Source organism: Heliconius melpomene, chromosome 4 (assembly GCF_056956725.1).
Source record: "Heliconius melpomene rosina isolate 202511_hmr_F chromosome 4, ASM5695672v1, whole genome shotgun sequence".
NCBI classification, from domain to species: Eukaryota; Metazoa; Arthropoda; class Insecta; order Lepidoptera; family Nymphalidae; genus Heliconius; species Heliconius melpomene.
Window position 1 is genome coordinate 4,876,613 of NC_140392.1, and position 23,051 is coordinate 4,899,663.

The following is a 23,051-nucleotide window of genomic DNA, read 5'->3' on the forward strand; positions in this document are numbered from 1 at the left end:
TATTATTTTATACAAGCTACTTACTACAATGAAACTTATGGAAATTTACGTAAATATATGTGTATAAATCGTATGTTCGAAAATGTTAATAATTTCTTAATAAACTTTGATTTTAGTTCATATGCACTTGATCGGATTATCCGAATTAGTCCGATTAATCGAGTTTCGACTGTTATAAAAAAAAAATCATCAATAAAACACGAAACATTGAACGTAGGAAGTGACATTCATTCAGTCATTGAACGAATTCGTGTGCATGGCAACTATATGAGTACGTGTCGAAGTCGGTAAATATAACCAACCATATGGGAGCGATAACGGAACGACATTCGAATGCTAACAAATAAACAACCAACGAATGAACAATAACGACGTCAAATTGACTGCGAAACCCATGTTTTATATATAGGAGAAGTCAAATAGGCGTATTATGTCGTACAATAGAAGATATTTTCTATAACAAATTGTACCAACTAATCGTATATAAGTGTTTTTGATATGGTTTAAATAATGTAAAACATGACGTATAATGATTTATATATTCATACTTTATAAGCAATTATTTACAGTTCCTTAAACCTTAACCTTAGCTGTAACCAAACCAATTATATTATAATATAAAGTATCATTTAAATAAATTAAAAAATAATTATAAACTCACGCTCACACTTGTCCATATATAAAATATCGCGTTCTTTTTTTTTCAGCTTCACGCTGTATCCCGCACACAGCAGGGTAGGCAGAGGGAACCTAGTTTTAAGACACTCCGTTCCCCACTTTCTGCCGAATTCTGGAGGCATTGCGTGTTGAGTGGCAGAACTCAACGCCGCGCTTTGCCTCGACACCAGAGCGAAGAAATGTAAATATAAACGTAAATAAATATTTCACTTCGAGTGGGGATCGAACCCACAACCGTCGCAATACAGTCACACCCTTGTGCCGCTGCGCCACTACGGCCTCACATATCGCGTTCGAAAATTTGTTATTTGAATGAACACGAAACGTCACCGTTTAGTTAATTTGCGCTAAGCTGTAAAATTTTCACTTTCATCAAACAAACATGAAACCCATTCGCTTTTAATTTAACACGTATACGGTACTTATAAAAAAAATCGCGTTAATATAATTATTTTTTAATTAATTAATTTCTTTATACTTCAATATTAACTATGTTGATATTTATTACATACAATCTTATGTTTGAAAAAAAAAAACCAAAAAAATAAATAAACTTGCATTTCAATCTTTAACGGTTTGTGAAACTAACACAGAAAAATATATAAACAACAATTAGACATGCGCCATAGGAAATTGACCACGTACGTACTATATACATGCCACGTAACAGTTAGTCTCTAGTCTAGTTCAACTAATAAGATTTGTTGTATAACGGGGTGTTACGCGGCGGACGGTAGACGGCTATTAGGATAGAACAAATAAATAATTATATGGATATATTGAAATTAAATAATTAATTAAATTAAAAAAAATTAAGCAACAGATTCTAACATTCAGGCTATTGAGAAATATAATTCGTATTCAACTAGCACTAGCCGATCGTGTCAATCGACCTAAAATCTGTTTTGAGGCGAAGGCCACATATGAAATTATATATATATTAGAATTATAATTAAATTAACTAAATAACGACAACCAATAGATCAATAGTAAGCATCTACTAGTTAATTGGTGTTAATTAGTTAAACATGTGTTAATTGCAAATAAGTATGACTCATGTAAGATGCAATGGATAATTTACTCGCAGACGGCTGAAGTTCAAAATAATAGTAGCGAGCAAATGGTAACTTTTACCTGAATTACGTAACTACGAAAGTAATTTATTATCAGCCACCTAGGCAACTTTCGTAATACGAGTGTATATCCAAAGCTAACTCTATTAAGACTCGGGATTTCGCTTATTTAGCTAGAAACCTGGAGTTATAAACAACAAATTTTAAATAAAATCACCTTGTTTTAGTATATAATTGGCAGTTAACATAAAAATTTCAAATTTATTTTATGTTAATTATGATGATTTAGCCTTGTGTACATTTTTTACGGGTAAGCAACGAGAAGTATCTTAATAAACATTTTATTAAATAAGATATTTCCGTAATAAAAACTAAAAAGAGATATAGGACAAAAGTTTACTAAAATTGTTTGCAAAAAAACAAATAAAATAATGAACGAAACATTAAGAAATTAAACGACAACTTTTTATTATAATTGACAAATAAGTTTTTGTTCCCAAACTATCAAAACCAATCTTGGTACCTATTTAGTAATCAAAAAATTAAGTTTAAACTCTATACATTATGAAACTATTAAAGAGTGTGCAACTTAGTTATTTCATAAACAATAACTCTACCAATGTCACATTGCACATCTCATTCTATACAGTCATTTTATTGTCTACTGAAATGACGATATAAATACAATAGTCTTATCTGTAATTTTATTAATGTCAATTAGGTTACTTTGCACTATTGATGCTGTCATTATAAAAAATAGCGATTTCATTATTCTTAAATTTTACAAAATAAAGAGAGATTTTAAGTATAAAATAGAAAAAATAGAATAACGATATTTGAAATTAGAATATTGTGAAAACAAAAAAAAAAAAAACAAATCAAATGTACATAATTATTGTTATATAAAAAGATCTGTAAATAAATATGATCTCACTTCCTACTCGTGCATTGAAAGCAGTATCAGGAGAGTGTGATGAACACGCATTTACCAACTTTCATTTCACTCGTGGAAAAACAGCATTATTGCAAATGGCTTACGGTCAATCTTATAGTATACATGTTTCCCGTCTTATCTCATATTCGAATTTTGATATAGGTAGGATAATTTACATTTTAGATTAATTCATTCACGCTGTATCCCGCACACAACAGGCTAGGCAGAGGGGACCCTAGTGTTAAGACAATACGTACCCCACTTTCTACCGCATTCTGGAGGCATTGCGCTTTACCTCGACACCAGAGCGAAGAAATGGGAATGTAAACATAAATAAATATTTCATTTCCTCAAGTGGGGATCGAACCCACAACGCGCCACTCCCATTTCCCATACGAAATCTGGTACAAGAAGGTACAGCCCCTGAGCCCCAATCAATCGGGGTAATGACTGTATTTTCCCTAGACACGACTGGCCGATAAAACAAAAACAAAGAGTATTCGCGAAGATATCTTTGTATTGATAAAGCTTTTCTATTACGCAATAAAAGTGTAATATTTCTTATATATTGTATCAAAAATAATGATGAATCAAAAGTTATTATCATTTGTATTGAAATAGTTACTAAATATTAAATTTAAAAAATTTAGTATTAAATGAAAAGATTTAGTTACCTAACACAGAGAATAAAACGAACAATGATTCTTTTGAGTGACTTGTGGTTTTCCTTTCGAATAGACTGACAGTTTGATATTTACTGGCAAGCCTTTGAGTCGAGATATTTCAATTGCGAATACATTCGGATATTTATTTGTGTCGTTTATGAAATATATTAAACGAACAAGGACATTTTTATACTAAACTAGCGGCCCGCTCGCGGTTTCACCCGCGTGAACTATGTTATTATTAATTTCTGTCTCCATGACTACGTCCTAGTGACGTCTATGCAAAATTTGAGACTCCTAGCATTTGTAGTAACCAAGTTTCATACAAACTTTCGATCCCAAAAACAACCCCTTAGAAGTCGAATATTGCAAAATCCCGTCTTAGCGGGCACCTACGTCTTATAAATAACTCCTATGCAATATTTGAGATTCCTAGCACTTGTAGTTTCTGAGATTTCGTGATGAGTGAGTGACCTTTCGATTTTATATATATAGATAAATAATTAAATTTATAACATAATTAAAACATTATAATATAAACAAAAAAAACTGCAATATATAAATGGAGAAAAAACTTAAACACTACTTCTCGTAATTTGAAAAATGCGTGATACATCTATCAGATATTATTAGTTTGTTCAACTATAATTAGACGTTAATAACCATTATCGATTAACTCCGCCTCGTGACTACTGTGCGATGTTTTCAAAGGTTAAATAGGGTTCCTACAAAGTAAATGCGACCTTAAAATATTGACGCCACTGTGGCCCACTAAACAGCCTGAATGATGGTTGTCAGCTGAAAGTCAACTCAGAGGAACAATTCCAATTTCACAAAAAGGAAGTTTCTTCTGTCACATTTAAAAAAGACATCGGGAGATGAGTGACCAAGAGCTGCCTCCAAGATAACAAAACACATTCTCTCAGACATAAATATTCTCATCAACAGATTTTTTGCGAATCACCACCAGCAGCCAAATAGCCTTAAAAGTGAAAGTTATGTAGGTTACGTACCTGCTCGTCCATATTTTATAGCGAACACTTATGAACGCAAGAAAAAGACGAACTCAAGACTTCTTTAATCCAAATAACCAGCACCTTTTGGCTATAACTGCTGTCTTATATCACGCCTGGACATGAGCCATCAGGTAGAATGGAGGTATCAGATAGCAAAATAAACCACTGTGAAGTAGTACGTAAAGTGAAAGTGAAACACAGTGCGCACGTACGTAGTAGTCCCAATAAGACGACACCGCCGTCCGCATACCTCGGCAATTACCACGAGGAAGTCGGAACGGTTCCGCCGCTCCCTGCGCCCTCGGTGCGCACGATTTGACTATATTAGATAATGTTCATATCGTACCATATCTTTAAACATATTTATCTAACATATTAAATATCATAAAGTAAATGGGAGATCAGAACTGGATGCTTAACTGCTGGATCAGAATTCAGGGAAAAAAGGGACGAATGGGGAACGAAGGAACGGAAGTGTTTTAATGGGAGCGGAGTATCTTAACTCTTGGTTCCCAAGTTCCTTCTGTCTACCATGCCATGTGGAGATACGGCGTGAAGCAAAAAAAAGCGTCAACACGTAGGTTTTGGAAATACTCTTATATCATTTAGCAACTTAAGTGAGACGGTTTCTGATATCTTTTAGCGGATGCTATATTCAAAACGGTTTTTGTCCAACAGATGTTAGTTCCACTTTTATTCAAATTACGGGAAGGACAATAACTGGCCAACACGCATGCCCAAAAGCATATGGAGAGCGCAGATTTACTATTTTTTACATGATAATTGTGCAAAAAATGATTTGTGCCAGAAAGAACCATTACGGAAGTTCTTTGAAGTTTCCATCATCTAGGTATAAGTAAAAAAAATGTAATATAAATCGTAATATGTAATATGTATTGAATCATTTAGTTATTATTTTTCACGTTAACAGAAATTCCTAAGTACCATCTGACGACATAATGTATCATTTAGTCGTAATATAGAAGGAAGTCCCCGATGTGCGATCAGTGCAAATCTTGTCAACCGACAGTTGAAATTATGCATTTCCTATCTTTATATGAGGACGATACTATAAAGTGCTTTTAAATTAAAATGTAATAACAACGCTAAATACTTTTTTTAATTTTACGTGGTATCTCACATATAGCTTGCTAGACAAAGGGAACCTAGTGTTAAGATACCAAGTTCCCTATTTTTCGCCGCATTACGTGATGAATGGCGGAATTCAACGCCGCACTTTGCGTCGACATCAGAGCAAAGAAATATTTCATTTTCTCAAGTGGAATCGAACTCACAACCTGTCACGTTCACTGACACACTTTAAGCCCCTACGCCATGACAGGGCCTCTGACTGGTGCTAAAATATGTGGATTGTATATAAAATGTTACAATTTTACTTAAAGTTTATTTAAACAGGTGGACATAGAAATGGTCACTGGTAATATGTAACAGTTTGAAATTCTACACTTTCGTGAAACAGTTTTCGCTAGTTTGGTACGTCCTTGCTTTAAACGTAAACACAGTATTGTTTGGTCACGTGGCGGCTCTGCTATTTTAATCTCGGCGAGGTGTCGCGTCGGTGGGAGGCTTTTGTTTCATGCAAATCAACTACTCTTTAGTATTGAAATATTAGTCAATTTGTTTCATTTAACATAAGCTAATACTTGTATTAATTATTATGTTGGAATATATTAAACAATTATAACAAAAGACTCATCATTTCATAAATTTAGTAAAATCGCAATTACCATACAATATATTTATAGTATTCTAAAGATAAATAATATAGTATAATAAGCGTATTTCTCATTTCATCAAACGGAGAACCCTAGCAAGATTTAGAATTCAATATAAATTAACATAAAAAATTATAAAAATCCAGTTTAAAAAGCACATCCGGTTGGAAATAATGAACAAAGCATGTAACAGTCGCTTGAGATAAATTTTCATGTGCATAATAATAAAACGAAATCCTGTTTTCAAGGTTCGCAATAACGGGGCCCGCAAGGCGATGGTGTAAATAAAGCGACTCGGGAGGACGACGACCCGCCTGTGCCTGTATTAAAACGTATTCATCTTATATCAATAAATATGAATATATGTACATCTCTATAATATGTATAATTTTAATATAACTATATTCAGAGTTCATTGTACATATATAGATTACCTACTGGATGATTCATTAGATGAAATAGATTGTGGTTTAGATAAAACTGTCACATGCCGATTCGAATCGAAAAATGGAAATATTGAATAAAAACTATAAATATAATTTTATTTTAAATTAATTCCTGTGAAATTTCATCATTGGTTCCAAAAGATAAATCTTCAAAAATGACATCAACGAATATCATCAGTTTAAGATTGGTGTCTTGAAAGACACCAAATACTAAACAGCATTAAAAATAATGACCGAACAAGTCGTGAGCAGCAAGGGGACAACGGCCGGCACACCTGGGAGGTGCATACGATTGCCCGCTAGCGCGACTGGAGCCGTATCTATTTTTACACCCTCCACTATATCTTATTTACTATTCTGGTCCACCACTCATTGAATTGTGGTTATTATGTGCAAGTTGGATGTGTGCCAGAGAGTCAGACCTAGCACACTGATAGCGAGATATTCAAAGAATTAAATGACGGTGAAAATTGTAACGGGAGCGATCTTGGTATTTTTTGTTAGCACAAAGTCAAGGATATCAGACAATACGAGCAACACGTACAGATATCCGTATTTTATGTAACATCATCGGTGTGACGTTCCGAAAAGGGGGACAATTGGGGTCATTTACATACGTTACGGACAAGTGAGAAAGAGCAACAAGAGAGGAGATCACGTCAAACCGGCGGGCAGGCGACGGTGGCCAGCAGAACCGGTCGGCGGCGCCGGCCGTCGGGCGACGGGGGCAGGATCTCCTGGGTATTATCACCTTGTAAACAGTATTGCATTAGTTACGTTTTTTTTTGTGTTACAAATAAATGAATAACACTTACAGCATTTATCGGCTGTGCTTAATACAAAACAAGATTATATACCGCGGATTCCGCTGCTGATTTTTGGAGAGTACTACGGACCGACATAGCATAATATTACATTTATATTGAAATTGTATTTACAACGTGTACAAATACTAACCATTTCAATAAACACGTAAACGCAATTGCTCTTTTAACCTACCATTAAGGCACGACTAATCGTTTTTCGACACAATTCGGGGATAAAAACTGTTTATAGATCGACATCGACGACAAGAAGCAAAATGAAATCGGCTAAGTGGGTCATCATATAATTTCGCAAGCGTATCGAGTGCCGCAAGCATTAACTGGTACGCCCGAGGCGAGTCAAGGCCCGCGCCGACATCTACTGCTCCTGCTTAAATTGTATGCAATACACTATTTTTGCTAAAACTTGTTATCTCAACAAACTGAGCAGACTTGCAGACAGATTTCTATATCAAACTTTTATATATATATGAGTAAATCTAATATAGCATTCCCTAATATATAATAGAAAGAAAAGCAGAACTAGTTTAATTTGTATTCCAATATTAACGCACTATCATCACATTCTTTTAGATTTAAATTAGCAAATAAATTACTAATATAAAATTTTTTGTTATTTCATTTATATCCTTATACAAAAGTAGGACAAAAGCCATCCATAAACTAAAAAGTTGGCAGAGGACTACGTAATAAAAGTTCATAACGGAACTTCTTAACGATATTTTTGGACAACGATTACTTACTTAAATAAGGTTATATATAGAATGTCATTTTAAACTAGCTATTTAAATTTAAGTACCAGCTACTTGCGCAATATGACATGCGTAACTGACAACGGTAGCATGTGAAAAATTGTGCTATCAAATTCATCAGATTCAATAATATTAGAATTTATAGATTTTTTCTTTTTTCGTTATTAGAAAAGTAATTTATGAAATTTCTATTTTAATACCTGCTGTGTATTAAATTTACCCAATAGTTACATTTTGATATAATTATTATGTAAGCTGGAGATAAATACGTGTTAATGTTACATAATCTGTTTCAAATTCAAAACTATCATTAGGATAAATTATTTCATTGCTTTGTAGAATAAATATAAATGTATTTGCTTAAAATGAACTTACCCCTTCATTTCCGGGTAGGAACTGTATTTTAGGTTTGGCCAATTTGTCCTGAAAACAATAAAAAAGGAAATGTTAATGAATTGAAATTAAAATAATAATAATTATTTTTTATCATCAGCTTCACTGTATCCTACACACAGCTGTGTAGGCAGAGCGAACATAGTGTTAAAACACTCCGTTATTTTTTATCATTAACAGGAAATACGATTCTAATATAATAACAAGCAAATAGGTGATAAGCGCTTATAATTGTGATCAGTCTCAAGTCCACAACATAAATAAACTACCAAAACAAACTACGTCATAACTAATACCTAAGCAAGGTATTTTTTATTCCAAAATCAAACTTTTATAACAATAAAAGAACTTTTCTTCCAACGAATATTAAATTATTAATACAAAATTATGGAAAATACGTAGTGACGTATTTAATAAAACTATAAGACACCGAGTTATTGATAGTGCCATATATAGTTATTATAATACAATATGAAATTTTCATACATACAACGAACAATGAATCATAATATACCCATATTGTTATTGAAGCCGACATTTGAAGTTGAATAGAATGTTTTATGTAGGAACATACATTTACAACAATCCTTAACACCTTTCAAGTGTACAAAAATTGTATTTTATGAGTATACCTTTATAGAAACAAAGGTAGTATTATTACAAAATTTGGGAAGAGGCCAGTCGTGGCGCAGGTGCGCAAAGTGTGGCTGTGAACACGACTGGTTGTGGGTTCGATCCCCACACGAAGAAATTAAGTATTTATTTAAATTTATATTTTCATTTCTTCGCTCTGGTGTCGAGGCAAAGCGTGACGTCTAGTTCCGCCACTCAACATGGCGTTCCTCCAGAATTCGGCGGAGAATGGAGGGGAATGGAGAGTCTTAACACTAGGTTCCCTCTGCCTACCCTTCAGTTTGCGGAATACAGCGTGAAGCTAATGAAAATTTGTAAATCCGCTTACAATTCAATCAAAATTTAGTAATTAGACGACAAAAAGTCATACTAGCCATTGCCTAACCACCCGGGCCAGGCCACAATGAGCAAGTGTCGGCAAGCTGTAGTTGCGTTGCACAACCGATGGTCGAACGCGAGAAACATAACTAGGCTGGGCGGCAGTCGATGATGTAAACTTAAAAATTGCTTTAGTTACTTACTTAACCGAGCTCGATGTGAAATTCAAAGTTGCAGCGCGTCTAGACCTGGTGGGGATGACCCGGAACTAAATTTAAAGACCCTGACTATGTATGAATTTGTGGTTACGACTATCTTGGAAACAATTTGTATGGTGAATTTTTACTTTTATTCGAAGAGATTAATTACCGCTAAAAGTAGAGATTGAATTTATCAGCCTTCATAAAAAAAATGTAAGAATTGGAACTTGCTGCGAGTGCTAAACCAGTTTTACTGGCAAGGTCGCCGTAAATAATTATATTCAATTGTATAAAATTTTAAAAATTAATCGAGCATAGTTCAAGATTTTTTCTTATTTTATATGCAAAGGTAATATATTTTAAAAAGAAATCAATACATTGTCATTTTTAATTAAATTTTATGACATGAAATCTAATTTTAAAGAAAAAGTATTTTCGGTGTTATCATAGTTGAAAACAACTTACCAAGTTACTATACAAAGATAACGTCAGTTAAAATCTTACAATTATTAAATTGATTTTATATTACATTTTTCTTGAGTAAAAACGTTAAACAGAGAGAGAATTGGAAAATTTAAGTGCTATTTGATATTTTTTTCACACATCACATTTCAGTAATATAATCTAATAGTCTATAAATTATTATTATTATTGTTCAATTTATTAATAAAAAAATACAAGTATTTTCGACCTTGCGTTAAATTGTATTGTACATTGGAGCAATGAAAACGTACAGTAAACGACCTTACCAGAATACTCTGTGACCTTTTGATCAAATAAACTTTTACCACTTTATATCAATGTATAAGGAAAATAATGATATATTAGCTCTACTATAAGATAGATATATCTACTATGCATTTTTTTAGAAGTAACTTTCAAGGGTGTGACGCGACGGTTGTGGGTTCGATCCCCAGGACGAGGAAGTGAAATATTTATTTACGTTTATATTTCCATTTGTTCGCTCCGGTGTCGAGGCCAAGCGCGGCGTTGAGTTCTGCCACTCAACACGCAATGCCTCCAGAATTCGACAAAAAGTGGGGAACGGAGTGTCTTAACACTAACTAATTAGGTTCCCTCTGCCTACCCTGCTGTGTGTGGGATACAGCGTGAAGCTGAATTATTCTATCAAAAACGATGAAGATAAGAAAGTGTCAATTCGCAAGGCGGGGCCCCAGTACCGCTGCACGAAATCTCAGCCTAACAAAAGTGGGCATGGCGACATACATTCTTTTGAAACAACGCCACATCCGATATAAAACCAGTACATTTGTTATTTTGTCCGAACCGTGAAAGTGGAGAATAAATCAGAATAAGGAGATGCGTTAGGTCATAAGAATTTAAAGAAAATATTCAATATTAAAATAAATTTTAGAGTGGCGCAGTGGCACAAGGGCGTGACTGCAACGCGACGGTTGTGGGTTCAATCCCCACTCGAGGAAGTTAAATATTTATTTAAGTACGTTTTATATTTTCATTTCTTCGGTCCGGTGTCGAGGCAAAGCGGGGCGTTGAGTTCTGCCACTCAACACGCAATGCCTCTAGAATTCGGCAGAAAGTGGGGAACGGAGTGTCCTAACACTTGATTCCTCTGCCTACCCTGCTGTGTGCGAGAGACAGCGTGAAGATGATTTTTTTAATTTTGTTTATGTTGTTATTATATTTAGTGAGTAACGGTTATTCTGAAATTATTTCAAAATGTTAAATTGCTATTGTGTAACAATTAAAATTAAAAGATTCGTATGTTTATTTGCACAAGCCAGTAAAAGATTATATATTTTAGATTACCAATCATATTGTCATTATATCCCTCTTTCTATTTCTATATAACTAAAGTTTGCTTTACTCATTGATAATAAACAATACGGTTCAATGACATCCTGTTAGAGTTGCATCACCCCTTTTTTTTATTGTGATTTTCTTATCATTTTCTATTGTCCTTTTTCTTCAACCACCAAAAACAAGTCGAATATTATTATAATTATAAACATTAACGCAATCACTGTAAAAGCATTTTAAATCGAAAATTTTAAATATCATAGACAGGACTTCAATTATTTAGTCTGTGTTAAATATACATTACGTAAAGCGTCGCGAGCGCAGTGAGACCTGTACAGGTTGTCTGGCATTTTACAAACCAGTTTGATTTAAACCATGTCTTTTAGTTTCAAAGATAAAACACAGGTGGGTATTTGAAGGTGGAATATACAATTGAAAAACAATTCACTAATACGCTACAAATATAAAAAAATTGCTGGATGATTATAATAAAAAAAAAAAAACAAGAAATATTTTAAAGAAAGAAAGGATAGGGTTGTAAAAATAGAAGTAAATAATAGAGAGGGATTACTTAGGAGTCTGACATCTGTTCGCAGGGGACCAGGTGTCAAGGTTTGATAGGACGGAGGGTGCGACGACCCCGAACCCTAGTGTGTGGTGTTTTAACGCCCCCAGAATTATCTTGAACATATCGTCGAATACAACACTTCAATTTCTAACGGAAAATCAATTTAAATGTTTATTTAAAAGAAACAAAGTTAAGACTAAAATTCAAGTATTATTTTTAAGGATTTTTATCATTAGTATTTCGTTGTTATAATATTTTACATTGCTAAAAATCATCTAGATATCTATCTTATATATTATTCCAATAAAATTATGACAGTTTTAATAAATATTTTATTTAACTAGATTGAAAGTCTTTAGAGAAATTTATTCCACATCAAAACTGTGAATGTTATATACACCTATAATTACTATTATCACGTAAGTAATCTTCAATTTTACTTTTACTTTACCAAATATTTTTTTTGAGGCAAGTATAAAAAAAAAATTGAAATACAAGATAGAATCTCAGGATAATTGAAAGTAATCACAGGAGACACATATATTGAGCCTAACACATAGATAGATAGATAGATACAGAAGTTTTTTCTCGAAATGTTTAAACGACTTAAATGTCGTTAGTTAAGTGATAGTATGGGACCCGTCCATATTCTACGAAAAAAACTTACCTCGGATAACTAAATCGTTGATATGACATGTACTTCTTTCAATTCATATTTAAAAAAAAAACCAATGCATCAAAAGTCACGTACAGATTCGTGAAGCTCTTTAGACATCGGAGTGAAACATGGCGGGTCAATAAATATCTGAGATATTGAAGAAATAGAGCTAAAATCTAGAATTTATTAATAGATAGAATTTATTTAGCAAAGATAAGAATAACATATAAGTTGGAGATTTTATATTTTATTTGTTAGTAACCCATACTAAATATACAGGCTAAAATCTCTTTAGGATATAGCACTTCTATTACTCTCTCAATATTTATGATAATAAAGTGTGCACAAAATATGATTAAGGTAATTTCTGGCGTTTTGTAGAAAAAAAAAACTTGAAAATTGTACTATAAGATATATTACAAGTTATAATCTCCAGATAAGATAAATAAAAGCCTAAGATTAAATTGTGATAAATAATATTATGATATAATTTAAAACGTTATTTAAGGTAAAAATCTTCCTGTTTGAAATTTTAAGGAAAAACTTAACGAGCCGAGGATTTTGTATAACATAATTTAGTTTTTTAATACATTGTGACCCCATAAAAAACGTTAACTAACTTAACGAAGGTCTCGTCCACCTACATATTGAGTAGCAATATATAAAACATTATCATTGTTTATATAATAGGGGGATATTAATAAACTGTTACACGGTTGCCTTTACAAAAACGATTCGAAGCTTTGAATGGACGATGCGGCACACGAAAAAAACACCAGGTGGCACGTTCACAAAACGGCCACAAAAAAAAAAGTCATGTGTCAAAATCGTACGGTGCGTTCGCATTCTCGCATTTAAATGCACAAGTGAAAGTGGTCAAAATTGCGTGGCAGCATGAACGGTAGGTGTTCGTAATCTACAGAGTGAATTTATCGATGTTAAAACACGTGCATTCAGTAGGGGATCGGTCAGGTGGGCATATCTCGAGACTTGTGTTACTAAATAAATTGTGTAGGTTTGAAACATAGCAGATTTTTTTTTTCAGTATTTCAATGTAATAGCATCTGTCGCTACCAGGTACTATTGTGAAACGCATAGCTTTTTATATGAATCACGAAATTATTTAAGGATTTGGCAATTTTGAGTCCACAAACTATTGAAACTCTTCTTAAACTCAGTTAGATCTTTATGATTTAGATATACATTAACAACGTAAAGTATAATTATTGAAAACTTCAACTTGTATCCTACAAATTTTAGGGTATCCTAAACTTAATTATATTATTACTCAAGAAGTCGAAAACAGGTTAACGGATATAGATAGCGAAAACAGAATTTTTAAAGTATTTTAAAACCGGATTCTTTGTATCCCTAAAATTAATATTATTAACGACTATCTGTAGTTCTGTGTTCCTGTGATCGGAGAAACCTGTATTTTTTATTTCTCTGGACTGAATACAAAAGATAGGATGACATTGCAGGTAGAAATGCTGTTTGACAAAAAGTCAAATAAATATAAGACAAAATAATTATTCGTTTAAAACATTTACCTAAGTGTTTGTTAAAAAATAAATATTAGTTTCTTCCGTTTATGATTAAGGTATCTAGGCTTACTTAAGTACCAATTGGAATGTAAGATTCTTGGAAAATAAGTTAGCTGTTATAGTAGGTCGGAGTGCATTGAAGAAAGAAATATTTGACTGCCGATAATTCTAAATAATAAATATTTAAAAAAATATAATAATAATAAAATGCGTAGAGTTGCAGAATATCAACGATAATTTAAGAAGAAAAGACTACTATATATGGACATCGTATCGTATTTAAACAATAGGTAAAAAATTAAGACATATCAAAAGGAATTATATGATTGTTTCATGTGTATTTACTAGTTAGCAACACGTTATTGAACTATTGCGAAGTCATAATTATTAAAAACTTAACAACAGTAAATATTAAGATAACAAAACTTATTACAATTTTACTCAATGTTTCGTAAAAAAAAAACTAGATATTTTTCATAATCTGTGTTTTATGTCATAATTTAAAAAATTCTAAAAGTTTCTTATTTTAAGAAATACAATAATATTTCAATTAAGTGTAGGTATTTTGAATTATGTTAAAGATATCGAGAGAAAAAGTCTCGAAAAGAGAGAAAAGTCACTGCGTCAATAGACTTAAAATTGGGACCGGTTTCTTAGAGAGCGGAGTAGAAGATGAAGATGTTAATTCAATTTTTTTGTAAACCACCAAAGCATATACTTTCACCGCGGCGCCCCAACATTGTCGTTGCGCCCGATTCGCTTACCTAACGTGCCTGGCTTTACGAAACTAGCCACGAATGTTTACTATAGCTAAGAAATCATTTTATAATACATTATAATATATAGTAATTGTATAAGGATATAGGTTAGGACAATTTTAAATGTAAATGGTATCATTAGTTAATGATAGTTAAGTTTATTTTATGGTTGACTGCCCGCCCCAATAGAAGATAATATTACATGTTTTCAAATTTGCAAGTTTAAAATAAACACTTTTATTCAGTTGTATCCCGCATGTAGCAGAGTAGGCAAAGGGAGATTAGTGTTAAGATACTCCGTTTTCCATTTATCGCCGAATTCTGGAGGCATTGCGTGTTGAGTGACGACGATCAACGCAGTGTTTTATCAACACCATAGCGAAGAAATGAATATATTTAATATTTCATATCCTCGAGTAGGAATCGAAGACACAACCTTTCGCGTTTACAATTCACACACTTGTGCCCATGCGCCACAACGGGCCTTAATGTAAATATTTTTATAATACATTGACTTAGATATAAGTAATATCTCCGGCATAGAATGTAAACCTGCTAGCAAACAGCTCATTAAGAAACATCTAAGGAAAGACAAAAAATGTTTTTAAAAAACTATTAATATATGTTTATTATATATTTTATAGACAATAAAATGATATGTCAGTCCCTGGAAGTTTTAATCTTTTTTATGTATTACAAGGAGGAGAGGAGTAAAGTGTTCCTCTGGGAAGGTCCCCAGAAGAACTTCACTGTCTCATATCCAGTTTTTGGATCATAGTGCTTAAGGTGTTTCCTATAACCAACACTAATTTATTGATTGGCTAAGTCATTTGGCCAATTCTTGAGTGTTCGACAAGGTTTGAAGAATATGATATTGTAGTCTTGATTTGAATTATGTATATAGTTCCTGAGCCTATCTAAGAAGAGGTTTAAGGCACTATAGGGCCTTGATACCTCTACTGTCTGAACTTATTTCTACATCTAAAAAAATTTAAAAGTATCCTACCAATTCTGTCATTTGCCTGTCCCATGCATTCAATTTAATAAATAATATAAAAGTGAACTTTTTGATCCATTCTTTCAATTAAATTTGATTTTTAAAAAATTGAAATAACTAAAAGTTGTGTATGACATATTATGTGTCACAGAATTAATTTTTCTCTCAGGTAAGGTATATTATATACCTTTTCTCCATAAATGGCTTATTTAACATCGAATGTTCTTCTAATCAACTAATAGCTGGAACTATTGGTTATGGAGATTAGTGCAGTTGTATTATATAGCAAATGGTACTTATTTTAAATGACATATAATCATATACTTGCATTACACAAACTATTCAATTATCAGTTGAAAAATGACTAATTAATTTCCATTTTTAGCTTCATACTTTATCCTTAGTAAAATAGCCAGAGGATGGGGCACCTTTCCTTGCACGCTTCTTTAGCATTATCCACTATCATCAACAATCTATTTATACATCTATAGGGTTGGTCCTCATGTTTTTTTATGTGACCTCTCTCTGGTATTGTGGAAATTGTGATCACGAAGGTCAACCTCTCCCTGCTTCTCTTACCATTTATAATTATTTCATTAAACTATTTTACAATTTTTTCATCAGTCATTTTATCAATATGCCCACTTATCCATCTTTAATCCTTCTTATTTTATTAATTTATACAATAAATATGTTTTCTTTTCTAATATTCCTTGTAAATATAATATAGATATTTTCTTAATGATAAAATCAAACTAATATTAACTTCTAGATGTACTTGATGCAAGTTATTATTTTCTATTATACTTTTAATTGGCAAGAATATTGTGCGATACTTGGGATTATTTAAGTTGTATATTTACACAATTATAAAATATAAAGTAACAAATGTTACTAATATTATAAATGTGAAAGTTTATGAGGACTGATGTTTGTTCCACTTTCACACAAAAACTACTAAACAGATATAGATGAAATTTTACAGTAATATAGTGTATATATTACAATAACACAGACTATAATTAATGTGAAGATTTTGTAGAATTTAGCTATAACAATAAATTTAAACAGGCACAGCCATGGGTTGCTGATATATCATACATTAAAAAGTGATTTATTTTTTAAAAGAATAATAAATTGTTTTTAGTATTGTGTGTATAATTTTTTTCTACATGTCCTATACTGTATATATGATGAATTATTACTCTATATTAGCTTCAAGATATATCCACTGTACAGTTGGGTACCCTTACCCAGAGGGAACCTAGTGTTAAGACACTATTTTTGAGACATTGCATGCTGAATAGCAGAACTTAACACCATACTTTGTCTTGTTGAAAATTGAAATGCATTGATTGAATCATCAATCATCATCAAATCATCGATGCATTGAAAATACTATGTCCCCAGGGATGTTATTTTGGGAATTGAATCCACAACCATCATATTTATATTGAGTAATAAATAATAAGAATAGTTTGTTTAAGTGACATAACAAGAAAAGGCTAAAACAGAATTTTTGGAAATTTTACTTTGATTGATTTTACTTTACTTTTAAAATTAATATACCAAACTTATATATTTTTAATAGAAAAACATTTGTATAGCATATTTGTAATAGAAATATATAATAATTATTTCTAGAAGATTTCAAAAGTAAATAAAAGCATTGCTTAAAACATAATATCTAGCGCCATCTATGAGTGGTTGATGTTATCAATGTAAAGAAAATCTTACATAAATAACAAGTATTATGATTAGGAAGTTATATTTCATTTAATTACAACATTGTTATTATAGTGTACATGTATATAAATTTTCTTTTTGTATATAATGATTTAAGAGTTAACTAAAAAATCTAAATTTACCAAATTGACATGATAGACTAATAATAATTTATAAAATTTTATAATTTTTTGCTGATCCCTGGTTGTCCTTTTTTTAAATAAATTATGTAAAACGACTTTTGGCACTTTAAATTTAATATAGACAGGATAAATCATGATGTTCTTATATTGGTTGTAAATATAAGCTCAACTTATGGTAGAGTATTTGTGAATGTCCTAAGTGTAATAGTAAAGTTATCTAATAGCTTAAATAACTTTATATAATTTATAGACATTTCAATTCAAAAGTATTTTTTATTTTATAATCACTATTTTAATTTTTATAACATACATAAATCATAGATGAAATTTGACACATTAATTACATCATAAGAAAATTGTAAGGATACTTACACGGATTTATAAGTTTCCAGAATTATTAACAGATAAAAACTGATAGTATTGGTTTTTATTTACAAGTCATGAAATATGGACGATTTGTGTTTATCGTAAAAGATGTTGATATTTCTTTAGCAGAAATGGAAAATTTTAACGTCCGTCACGTATTTGTAACTATAAATATTACTAAATTCAATGCAATAAAGTAAGATTACTCTAATAATAGCTGTATGAAGTGTAAATCTGTGAAAATAACACAGTAAAATTTCTAAATGTTGACGTGGCGTGACATTGTAAAGAACGTATAAGTGTTAGGTCTATTCAAATAAACTAACGTAGAATGTATTTTTTTCACACAAAATTAAAAGAATTTGCAATAACATTACAAATTCGCAGTTTCATTTTGATTACTTGTAATATAAGTATGGCGCCTCTGACATTGTTGGCCTGTTTTGGTGTTAACAATATGGCGTATGTACTTACCCTATTATTTTTTATGAAGTCTTCTATAGCTTTTAACGCTGAATCCGTTAATTTCACAAACACTAGTTCCTTGTTTTCTTTATAACTAGACTCCGATGATAACGCATACTGAACACCTGCTGGCAAGGCCGCCATTTCTTATTCACTATTCGCACTGTAGACCAGCTGACTCCTTTGCTAGCCGTCACGATTCATATCATTCACACATTTCTTAACGTAATCACAGATTCACAACCTATATAAAATTATAATTACAATAACAAAAGGGTTTTAGATGTCCAAATTGAGAAATTTTTGTAACCCCATCGACTCGGCCTTTGTTGGCAGCGCTCTTCAGTCTGCAAGGCCGCACTGACTGTCATGCGCAATGGCGCTTTTGACAGGAAACGCGAGCATTCACTGCAATACTAGCGCCAAATTCAAATTTATTTTAAAAATATATAACACTTACGAAAACTTTATAGATTTGAGGAATAAAAATAGAATTTAGATTTTTAGCTTTAAGAATAACTAAATTTACCCAAGAAAATTAATAATATAACAGGATACATTATATAACGTTTTCTCGTATGTATTTATTACTATAATAAATAATTATTAATTTAAATTAATTAAATGTTTATTACGGACAGATTTAGAAGTTACCCTATTTATTTTTTCTATGTTTTATAATTTAATGTATATAACATTAAATAAATAATAATAATTAAAAATTTATTGTTTTTCATTATGTAAGTTATTTATACACAACGTATTGGACTGTAAAAATAATTATAGTAATTCTAATTTTATATTCTAAGCTCGATTTACGATTTGTGCTGTGATTTATACAAATAATGATTTTTTTTTTAATACCTCAGTAAATTAACCATTTTTTTAATGATTGTAAATTATTTTGTAATAATTCTTATACTTTATATTTTACATAATAACAATGTGATTATAATTTTTTATTCATTGTTTAAATTGTGCCTTATGTAAAAAAAAAACCATATGTTATAGAATATAAACACCATAGGTATATGACGTTTGAAAATTAATACTCGAATGGTCTAAAAATTAAAATATAGTTAAATTATTTACAAAATATGATTTCGATTCTATGATTTTTATTAAATATAAATTTTAGTGAGATATTTTGAATATGTAATTGCTGTGTATATATAACTATTTTTAAACTATAAGATTATAGACACAGAGTATATTCTAATATGCTATACGTTGTAGTGTAGCTGACATGTGAAAGTTATGTCCAATTGTCCACTTCATCAGTGACAATTTGACAAGTGACAACGTTTAGATAGGTTAGAAACAGAAAATTGTTTCATTTCAGTTGAAATTTCATCAACGTATTCCTTTTCTAACTTTTATATTGTGCAACGATTTAAGAGAAGAAGAATAAGTAAGTATGCAGGCGTCTTATAATTATTATGCCTTTATATCTTATATTGTTCTAATTATATGTGGACATATTGTAATACATTTATCCAAACTGAGTTACACTCTTGAGTTTCTCTATTACATTGTATTTCATTTCACTAATTCATTAAGAAATAATTAATTTATTCTATCTCCTTTTTTACAGGCATTAAAAGCAACAAGAATGGCTAATTGGGAAGAAAAAAAACATCTTATAACAAGAAATTTACAAGAAGTGTTAGGTGATGAGAAACTTACAGAAATTCTTAAACAACGTGATTTAAAAATTTATTGGGGTACAGCTACTACAGGGCGACCTCATGTAGCCTATTTCGTGCCTATGTCGAAAATTGCAGACTTTTTAAAAGCTGGATGTGAAGTCACTATCCTCTTTGCGGATTTACACGCTTATCTTGATAATATGAAGGCACCATGGGATTTATTATCTTTGCGTACTGAGTACTATGAAGCTGCAATTAAAGCAATTTTGACATCTATTGGAGTTCCATTAGAAAAATTAAAATTTGTGAGAGGTACTGAATATCAACTAAGTAAAGAATATACATTAGATGTATACCGTATGTCATCAGTCATAACTGATCATGATGCAAAAAAAGCTGGAGCGGAAGTTGTTAAACAAGTTGATCATCCATTACTTAGTGGTCTATTATATCCAGCATTGCAAGCATTAGATGAGGAGTACCTAAAAGTGGATGCTCAATTTGGTGGAGTGGACCAGAGAAAAATATTTACTCTGTCTGAGAAGTATCTGCCTCAATTAGGTTATGCTAAAAGAGTTCATCTTATGAATCCAATGGTACCAGGCTTGACTGGAGGCAAAATGTCAGCTTCGGAAGAAGATAGTAAAATTGATTTACTTGACAATCCAGCCAATGTAAAGAAAAAGTTGAAGAAGTCTTTCTGTGAACCTGGAAACATAACTGATAATGGAGTATTATCTTTTTCTAAACATGTCATTTTCCCATTGATGAAAGAAGATGAGAAATTTGTTATAAAAAGGGCTGAAGAACATGGTGGGAATGTTGAATATTCTAATTTTAATGATTTGGAAGCAGCTTTTGCTAAACAAGAAATTCATCCAGGAGATTTAAAAGCTTCAGTGGAGCTAGTGATAAATAAACTCTTAGCACCCATCCAAGAAATATTCAAAGATCCCAAGCTTCAAGAACTGACTAAGAAAGCCTATCCGCCACCAACAAAAAGTAAAGGAAATGTAAACAATACTGTTTCTGATGAAATAACTCCTATTAAATTAGATATAAGAGTGGGAAAAGTTGTTGAAGTATCAAGACATCCAGATGCTGATGCACTTTATATAGAGAAAATTGATCTTGGGGAGAGTGAACCGAGAACTATTGTCTCTGGATTAGTAAACTTTGTACCTATAGAGGAAATGCAAGATAGAAATGTAGTTGTTTTATGCAATCTGAAACCTGCTAAAATGAGAGGAGTTGAGTCCAAAGGCATGGTTCTTTGTGCATCTGTTGATGAACCTAAACAAGTGGAACCACTTATACCCCCTAAGGATAGTTCACCAGGAGATAGAATTGTCATTGAAGGTTATGAAAATGGTGAACATGATGAAGTTTTAAATCCAAAGAAGAAAGTTTGGGAGAAACTTCAAGTGGATTTGAAAACAAATGATAATTTAATTGCAGTATGGCAAGGAAATAATCTAATAAGCAAAGTGAATGGCAATCCAGTGACAACTAATTCCATGAAAAATGCCCCTATCAAATAACAGTGCATTTATAGATTAAGTTAAAGTGAATTGCACATTTGTTATTACAGATTTTCGTTTGTATTTATTAATGTTTCATTTCAAATACATTTTTTTTAATGACTTTTTTTATGGACCTGCATCTGTTATGCATTTAAAATTTTATATTTATGCATTTTTTAAATGATTATTTTTAAATATTTAAATATAATAACACTTTTTTAGTTTCTATATTCCATATAATAATTATGTCAGATTTGTTTAATATATTAGCATCATCATCATTAATATATTAAGCATAGCATCATCTAGTTAACTATATGTAATAATATAAAAATCTTAGTCATTCTGTGCCTTTTCTAAGCAAGTATACATAAATAAAATTAATATTTGCTTGCATAAAATTTTGTACTAAAAATGAACATAAAACTTAATACTTCCTTGCTCACTTTTGTTTTTGCTTCACATTAAAATAACATTTGTTACTTAAGTATGGTGTTTTACTCAACATAACATTAGTGTTATGCTTAAATTAGGTTTTATAAATTATTTCTAACTCTTTTTTTTATTATTTATTTTCTATATAAAAGCTTAAAAAATTAGGTAATAAAAAATGTTTAAGAAGTACTATGGTTATTTTTGTAATCATTTCTCCATTTACCAATAACAATTCCGCAACAATATTTTCGCTTAGAATAATTCAAGCCCATGATGTAATATCCATGTTCATCATCGACGAGGTCTGAGAAGTCTGAGTGCAAGTGAAGGAAATGAATTTTCATTTTCATATCTTTCTTTTCCACGGGCGCACCGTCCAGTGGTTGACATTGTTTGAAGATACAAGATTAAATTGCTACAAATTCAGTATATTCTAATTTTGTATTTCAAAAATAATTAAATCTGCAAATAAATACAACTGTTATACACAATATACCTAATATGTAAATTTCGTATTGTATCATTAAACCATGTAGACCACTAGGTGTAGGCTAGAGCCGCGCAAAAATATCTCTATTATATATAAAATATCTATATTCGTTTTTGTAAATTAGTAGGTAGGTACTTCTATCTATTAAAAATTGCCATATGAATACCCATGGAGTGATTTTATAGATGCAATTTTATATTAATTGTATAAAAAAAAAAATTAATACACATATATTTGATTATTTATAACATTTGCCGTCATATTGTAAACTTAATAAAAAACA

The 23,051-nt window shown here is 31.2% G+C and overlaps 2 protein-coding genes across 5 annotated transcripts in view; one reads left to right on the forward strand and one right to left on the reverse strand.

The window, feature by feature from the left end:
• The window catches only part of Su(Tpl) (Suppressor of Triplolethal), a 45,669-nt gene extending 26,635 nt beyond the window's left edge, over positions 1–19,034 (reverse strand). For all 4 annotated transcript variants that reach the window (XM_085185073.1, XM_085185070.1, XM_085185072.1 and 1 more), the window contains exons 1-2: positions 18,681–19,034; positions 8,500–8,547 (exon numbers count right to left, since the gene is read on the reverse strand). In XM_085185073.1, the coding sequence (XP_085041199.1) occupies positions 8,500–8,547; positions 18,681–18,815 (183 nt within the window). In that variant the 5' untranslated portion in view covers positions 18,816–19,034. The remainder of the gene's footprint in view (positions 1–8,499; positions 8,548–18,680) is intronic.
• Positions 19,035–19,943: 909 nt separating this feature from the next.
• On the forward strand, positions 19,944–21,924 carry TyrRS (Tyrosyl-tRNA synthetase). Its single transcript, XM_085208277.1, has 2 exons — positions 19,944–20,082; positions 20,266–21,924. Exon 2 carries the CDS (start codon positions 20,284–20,286, stop codon positions 21,859–21,861), a length of 1,578 nt encoding a protein of 525 aa, XP_085064403.1. The 5' UTR covers positions 19,944–20,082; positions 20,266–20,283; the 3' UTR covers positions 21,862–21,924.
• The last annotated feature ends 1,127 nt before the right edge of the window (positions 21,925–23,051 follow it).